Raw genomic sequence first — 7,449 nt, forward strand, 5'->3', positions numbered from 1 at the left:
GACTAGAAAATGAGGAATAACGAGTTTATTCAATTATGCGGATACAGATTTATTATTAGTAATAATGCAAAATGTTTATGTAAATTTAGTAATTTATCATTTTAAGATGCTAACAATTTGATTTCTGCTAAATCTTAATCGACATCATCATTAGGCAATGAAGAAAAAACAAAACGAACAATGTAAAGATTTGCAATTTATCATTTTCCAAATGATATGATTGTTTTTTGTTATCTATGCAGTTTTGATTAAACAATCCAACCTTTTTCTTGTCACTATATATACCTAAAGAGAGAGATTTATATTCATCCTCCAAATATTTTTTTCTTAAAAAATCCCAATACACCTTAACGAGTCAGAAGAGTGGAATGTTCCATTTTCAGTAAAAGTTCCTTTTCCTAAAAACAAGATAATCTATATATAAAAAAAAACTAACCTTCGAATTATTCCAGAAAAGATTCTGACAAAAAGTAATTTAACAGAGTGACAGAGAAGAAAGCAACCAATCAATCTTACGCAATAGAATCCAAATTCACACTTGTCTTTATTTCAAAAGAATCGTCCTTTTATTGAAGTCCTCTCTTCTTTTTTTTGCCAGAGGAACTAAACAGTAAACACAAACTCCCACTTCAATCCAGAGGAACCACTCATCTTCTCTTTCTGTAATAAAAAATAAAAAAAGCTTAAACCTTTCTTTAACCATGGCGGCTAATTGCAAAAGGGTTAGCTTCTTGCTCGCTCTGGTAATGACTGTGGTGGTGGCTCTCGCTCCTTCGTTCATCTCCGGCGAAAATGGGTTTTCCGATCTTAAAATCAGTACACACTTGAAACGACTCAACAAGCCACCTCTCAAATCCATAAAGGTAAAACAATTTCATAGAAAGTTTCCATTTTTAGCTGATTTTCCGCGATTAATTATATGGTTTTGGAAACAGAGCCCAGATGGAGATGTAATAGATTGTGTCCCAGTCACCGACCAGCCAGCTCTTGCTCACCCTCTACTCATTAACCACACTGTCCAGGTTTGCAAACTCTTCTCTTCTTTTGTTTTCGACTCTATGTGATTCTTGTTCTCGAGTGTTTCTGACATTGTTAATGAGGTTTTGTATAGATGAGTCCAAGTTTCAACCCAGCGAGTGTCTTTAGCGAGAGCAAACTTTCATCAACCACCAAGAAGCAGCGGTCTAATGATATAACGCAGCTATGGCATGTGAATGGGAAATGCCCTGTGAACACGATCCCGATCAGAAGAACGACAAAGGAAGATCTTTACCGAGCCAGTTCGGTCCAGAGTTTCGGTATGAAGACTCAGAAAAGTATCCCTAAGCTCAAGTCTTACGACACAACTGGTGTCCTTCCACAAAATGGTCATCAGGTACAATGTTTTCTTGTTATATGCATTTTGAATTAGTTTTGAGTCTCTTAACAAGTTTTCTAACTCCTTTTGGATTCGATGTAGCACGCGATAATGTATGTGGAAGATGGGGTTTTCTACGGTGCTAAAGCCAAGATTAATGTATGGAATCCGGATGTGGAGATGCCTAATGAGTTTAGCTTGGCTCAGATTTGGATTTTGGGTGGAAATTTCAACTCTGATCTTAATAGTATTGAAGCTGGCTGGCAGGTAAAGCCTTTCGGTTTCTTGTAATAGAAGTTAGATTTTGTGTTTCTGATTCAAAGATTTGTGTGTTTTCAGGTGAGTCCACAACTGTATGGTGATAACCACACCAGGCTCTTCACTTATTGGACTGTAAGTTTTTATCTCTTTGTGTGTGTTTTAGTTTATTTTTATGTGTGTTTTAGTTTATTTAAGAATCATTCTTTTGTCTCCCCTGTGAAAAAAACAGAGTGATGCCTACCAAGGCACAGGCTGCTACAATCTCCTGTGCTCAGGATTTGTTCAAATCAATAGGGAGATTGCAATGGGTGGATCAATCTCTCCTTTATCAAGCTATGCAAACTCTCAATATGACATCACCATACTTATCTGGAAGGTAAACCAACAACAAGAATCCTATTTGTTTCTAACTTCAAATCTTTTGAAAGCATAACTTAGTTAATACTATATACTGTATATACGTTTTGTGTAAACTAAATATTTTATATTTCAAAAAAAATTATGTTTCAGTAAAAAAACATTTTGTATTAACCTACTTTTAATATGTAGCTTAATGAGTATATGCTTTTAGTTATTTTGTTTATTCAGTTGGTTTAGTTCATTTTTGGTTTGAGGAGTCTTGGTTTGTTGTTTTCTCAGGACCCAAAAGAAGGACATTGGTGGTTACAATTTGGAGAAAAGTACATAATTGGATACTGGCCAGCTTCACTCTTCTCTTACTTATCTGAAAGTGCATCCATGATTGAATGGGGAGGAGAAGTGGTGAACTCGCAGTCCGAGGCAGGACAACACACTACCACTCAGATGGGAAGTGGTCGGTTCGCAGAGGAAGGTTGGGGCAAAGCTAGTTACTTCAAGAACGTTCAAGTAGTTGATGGATCTAATGAACTGAGAAACCCTGAAAATCTTCAAGTCTTTACTGATCAAGAGAACTGTTACAATGTGAAAAGTGGCAACGGAGGTTCTTGGGGAAGTCATTTCTACTATGGTGGTCCTGGTCGAAACCCTAATTGCCCTTGAGGATCTGTGTACTTACTTGCATTGCAGACCATTCTAAATTAATCATTAATTGTATAAAACATATACTATATATTATACACACATTCATAAGTATATTGGCTTCAGGCTGCCAGAGAGATTTAGGGTTTGTTTATGGTTTGTTTGAGAGTGTTTCTCTGTTTCTGTGGAGTGAAGAGTATACATTTCTTTAAAGAACATGGTCCCATGTGTATACTGAAATCATTCTGATCATGTATTTATAGTTGCTACATAGAGATGAGACTTTTGGATCTTCACATTAATAAGCTATGTATAATTATTGGCCAAACTTCATTAATCTAGCATACTAAATGAATGTATGTTATATCATAATTAGATATACTAATTCAAAATACGATGACTTTAGTTTAATGGTAACTTACATTTAATTCAATATGGGGGAACTTGGTAAAACTTCATTCGAGACTAAGGTGCTGACTGGTTTTTCCGCTACCACCCGCAAACGCAGCTTTTGCGGTTCATAGCGGTTGTTGGCGTTTCGAAACAATCATAGAAAACGCTACAAATCGCTTCAAACCGCTCCGAACCTCTTAAAATCAAAAGCTGGTTCCAGCTAGCGTTTGCGGTTGCGGGCGGTTGCGGGAGGGTAAATTTTTTTTCTTTAAAAACAGAATAAATAAAAATAATACTAAAAATATCCAATAAAAAATTTCAATTGAAATAATAGAAATTATAAAATGTATTCATATTATATTTCAATTTATATTATAAAAATTCAAAACTAAAATATTTTCTATAAATTTTTAAAATTGAATAATATGATTTTATAAATATAAATTTTATATTTATCATATTATTATGATTTTTAATATTTTTATAATTACATAAAATGTAAATATTGTTAAATTATTATTTAACAGATGTTGCGTTTGGTAGTTTACCAGTCATAAGAGTCCCGCAAACGCAACAATTTCTAACAATTGTACCAGTCATACAAATCTCTAGAAAACGCTTAAAACCGCAACCACCCGCACCCGCAAACTCCCGTAACCGCAACCGCAAACTCTCGTAACCGCAACCGCAACCGCTGCGGTTACACCAGTCAGGCCCTTAAATCATGTTTGGGCGGCGGCTTTTCAATTGTACTGGAATTATGTTAAAGTTCTTGACTTCTTGGTCAAGAAAACCAATTTTAATACTATAGCTTATCATTTTATCTATGCGGATTACATATCTATCTTGTGAATTGTGATAGCCTCTCATAAAGTCAACAAAAATGTGGGCCTAGAAATCGAAAGAGTGACTTGGTGGATACCATTGACGCGTTCTCAGTTGGAAAATATATAATCAATTCTCATCAATTTGTAAGGGAATTGTAATTGTTTTTAACATAATTTTCAGTGGTGACCAAGGAGAGTTCAATAAAAGAATGTATCAAATCATATTATAAACTCACGGATCAATTTAATAATCAACTGACGTAAAAGCTCGTGAGCTCATGCGGAATGGTTCATGACAGACTAACAAATGACATTCGTTTTGTAAGAAGAAAAGAATAAATTTACATATAACGTAGAAGACTAGGTTACATATGTAGAATTGGTTAATTTAGAGTAATTACCTATCGTTTGGTCAAATATCATTTTATGAAAAAAAGAAGTCATTTTATACTTTCGTAAAAGTGATCTCGCTTTACCAAAATCTGCAATACGTGCAAGGGCTTTTTAGCTAAGATCATAACTTGAGGTTTACGAAAAAAATGTGACTGGTAAAAAACACATGAGATTATTTAGAAAAAAACTTTACCACGATTTTGCAAATATAATATAAGCAGTACCTTATAATTTACAACTAAAAAGTTGTGGTGATAATATATTTTGAGTTGATACGAAAAAATATTATTTGATTAGAGTTGACAAGGTCCGGAATTTTTATTTTAACATTAAAAGGTCCTTTTCAAAAGACGAATAATAATTTGAAATATAAGCAAACTTCTCCTATAAAAGCCAATATGAGTTCTAGCTAAAAGTTTACTAAGAACTGTATACATATACAACCATAATGAGAATGGCTGGTTTCACGGTAGCTCTGGCTCTGATGGTGATAGGGGCGACAATAGCTATTCGAGTTGATGGAAATGAGTTCTCCCATCACCAGGAAGTTCAAATACTTAGACACTTGAAACGACTCAACAAGCCTGCTGTTAAATCCATTAAGGTAGGTATCTTATACAAATTTCATGAAGAAAAACTTATAAGGATGAATTATTCTTGGCTATAATCTAATTTTTCCTTACAGAGTGAAGATGGAGATATTATAGATTGTGTTCCTATCACCAACCAACCAGCTTTTGATCATCCTTTACTTAAAAACCATACCATCCAGGTTTGGTTTCATTTTTCAGTCCCTGTATTGTTAAAACACGACAATTTTGAATCACTTGCAAAGTTTATGCACGTAGATGAGACCGAGTTTCAGCCCGGAAAGTGATTCTACATACACCAAGAAAGAGGCAAAGACTATAACTCAGGTTTGGCACAAGGCTGGAGAGTGTCCTGATAACACCGTTCCCATCAGAAGAACAAAGAGAGAAGATCTCTTAAGACCTAAATCCATGAATAGATTTGGGAGAAAGCCTCATCATAGCATCCCACGAACTACAACCTTCGATCCGACAAGAGGTCATCAGGTACATTTACATGTACACATGTACACACATCTATGTGTTGCCATTGTTATTGCCTTGTAACTTACACTATATACATTAACTTCGGTTTGAGTTGGATGTAGTACGCGATAATGGGTGCAAGGAACGAAAAATTTTATGGGACAGAAGTTGTGATAAATCTGTGGAAACCGTACGTCCAAGTTCCGGACGAGTTTAGCTTGGCTCAGACTTGGATTGTGTCCGGATCCGGCTCTAGTCTTAACACCATTGAAGCTGGTTGGCAGGTTTGGTCCCTTCTCCACGACCTCTTCTTTGTTCTTTATGCAAATCACATAAAAAGATTATATATTTGTTCTTCTTAATTTATAGGTTTATCCAGAACTATATGATGATAACAGACCAAGATTCTTTGTTTACTGGACGGTAAGCTCTCTTTTCCGAAGTATTTATGTTTACTTATCCCTTATATGTTAAACGCTAATCATTTCAAAAATTAAACGGTTTACTAGTTTCTGATCCTAAATAGAATTGAGAAGTCATTGTTTATTTAAGGGGTTGACAACAAGATCAAGATTTCAAATTGTGTTTTTGTTTTTGTTTAATATTTCTCTGTAGATTCTTAAATCAGTACATTCGGTTTACTAATTATGCAAAACTATTCATATCTATAAACATAGTAGACTCTAATCATTGTGAAATCATTTTTCATAAACAGCGTGATGGGTATCGAACAACAGGTTGCTACAACCTTCTGTGCTCCGGTTTTGTTCAGACAAGTAATCGATATTCAGTAGGTGGAGCTTACAACATCGTTTCACGCTACGGTGGAACTCAGTACGAACTCGCCATACTTATATGGAAGGTAATAGCATAGTTTTATGTTACATGAGATTTCAATATTTAAGCTAACGTGAATCGTAAGATATATACACACACACACACATAATATATATATATCTTTTGCACAAAGTTATCTCTCTGTCTAACCTAAAATGGTTAATTGCTACCATTAGGACCGAAAAACAGGAAACTGGTGGCTAAGGGTTGGCAAAGACATTATAGGTTACTGGCCTGGCAAGTTGTTCACTTCACTAGGAAATGGAGCTACGAGAGTTCAATGGGGAGGTGAAATCGTTAACCTGGAGACTGGTGGGAAACACACGAGCACGGACATGGGAAGTGGGCATTTTGCAGATGAAGGTTATAAGAAAGCGAGCTATGTCAGGAATATTAAGACAGTTGATGGAACTAATACTCTGAGAGAACCAAAGAGTCTTTACTACTTTGCTGATAAACATAACTGTTACAATGTGAAGACAGGAAATGCTGGAACTACTTGGGGGATTCATTTCTTCTATGGTGGTCCTGGTCGTAACGTTAAGTGTCCTTGATTTAAATCTGTGTTCAGAAGGTTTTTGTGGTATTAACATACATGTCTATATTTGAATAAGAATATGTTAATGGTGTGCGTATGTGAGTTGCATATGATAATAATAAAAAAATTATTGAAGAAAAAGTTACACATCATGAGAAATGTTCCCATCCCACCTATCAATTTGTATCAATCTGGCTACGGCTTCCGAAATAATAGAAATAAAACGAGCAGAGTAAAGACGCATTTATTGAAAGTCTAGAAACACAACTGTTTTAGATGATATTCGATGAAAAAGGTTTTTTAACGTTAAAACCCCTCAGTTAAGTTTGTTTTAGGTAAAAACCCTCAGACTAAGTATTTAATGAATAAACTTCCAAATTAACTTTATTTAATGAATTCAACCATTTTCGATCATAATTACCAGTACTACCGGTAAATTTTTAGTTTAGGAGTTTTACATTAAAAAAACATAAGTGAAGGGCTTTACCACTAGAAATAAAAAAATTCAAAATATAATAACATTATCCAAAAATTAATAACTTTAATTCCAAAATTAGTTTTTAAAAATTTTCTGTAAAATATATGAGTCTAGTTTTTTTTAAATCAACATTATATATGTATAAATTAAAAATGTAAAAAACCAGAAAATATAATAAAATTATCTTAAGATTTATCTATTTTCTTGTGTTTACATTTTTAACTTTTAGATAATTTGATGACAAAAAATACATTTTTAATTTATACATATATAATGTTGATTTAAAAAACACTACTCATATATTTTACAGA

The 7,449-nt window shown here is 34.1% G+C and overlaps 2 protein-coding genes across 2 annotated transcripts; both read left to right on the top strand.

Annotated features, from left to right (window-relative positions):
- The first annotated feature begins 574 nt into the window (after positions 1 to 574).
- On the top strand, positions 575 to 2,892 carry LOC108812184 (uncharacterized). The gene is made up of 7 exons (XM_018584370.2): positions 575 to 863; positions 936 to 1,022; positions 1,112 to 1,375; positions 1,460 to 1,624; positions 1,697 to 1,750; positions 1,848 to 1,994; positions 2,258 to 2,892. The coding sequence occupies exons 1-7, from the start codon at positions 702 to 704 to the stop codon at positions 2,636 to 2,638; spliced, it is 1,260 nt and encodes a 419-aa protein (XP_018439872.2). The 5' UTR covers positions 575 to 701; the 3' UTR covers positions 2,639 to 2,892.
- A 1,763-nt stretch (positions 2,893 to 4,655) lies between these two features.
- On the top strand, positions 4,656 to 6,801 carry LOC108806142 (uncharacterized). Its single transcript, XM_018578177.1, has 7 exons — positions 4,656 to 4,834; positions 4,916 to 5,002; positions 5,079 to 5,306; positions 5,408 to 5,569; positions 5,655 to 5,708; positions 6,001 to 6,147; positions 6,299 to 6,801. Exons 1-7 carry the CDS (start codon positions 4,679 to 4,681, stop codon positions 6,674 to 6,676), a joined length of 1,212 nt encoding a protein of 403 aa, XP_018433679.1. The 5' UTR covers positions 4,656 to 4,678; the 3' UTR covers positions 6,677 to 6,801.
- The last annotated feature ends 648 nt before the right edge of the window (positions 6,802 to 7,449 follow it).

Source organism: Raphanus sativus, chromosome 6 (genome assembly GCF_000801105.2).
Source record: "Raphanus sativus cultivar WK10039 chromosome 6, ASM80110v3, whole genome shotgun sequence".
Taxonomy (NCBI): domain Eukaryota; kingdom Viridiplantae; phylum Streptophyta; class Magnoliopsida; order Brassicales; family Brassicaceae; genus Raphanus; species Raphanus sativus.

What these genes read in the sequence shown, in the direction of transcription:
- LOC108812184 (XM_018584370.2), top strand. Translation starts at nt 702, where the DNA reads ATGGCGGCTAATTGCAAAAGGGTTAGCTTCTTGCTCGCTCTGGTAATG. An exon ending in GTATTGAAGCTGGCTGGCAG is followed by an intron (nt 1,625 to 1,696) that starts GTAAAGCCTTTC and finishes GTGTGTTTTCAG; the next exon opens with GTGAGTCCACAACTGTATGG. An exon ending in TCACCATACTTATCTGGAAG is followed by an intron (nt 1,995 to 2,257) that starts GTAAACCAACAA and finishes TTGTTTTCTCAG; the next exon opens with GACCCAAAAGAAGGACATTG.
- LOC108806142 (XM_018578177.1), top strand. Translation starts at nt 4,679, where the DNA reads ATGAGAATGGCTGGTTTCACGGTAGCTCTGGCTCTGATGGTGATAGGG. An exon ending in TTAAAAACCATACCATCCAG is followed by an intron (nt 5,003 to 5,078) that starts GTTTGGTTTCAT and finishes TTATGCACGTAG; the next exon opens with ATGAGACCGAGTTTCAGCCC. An exon ending in TCGCCATACTTATATGGAAG is followed by an intron (nt 6,148 to 6,298) that starts GTAATAGCATAG and finishes TGCTACCATTAG; the next exon opens with GACCGAAAAACAGGAAACTG.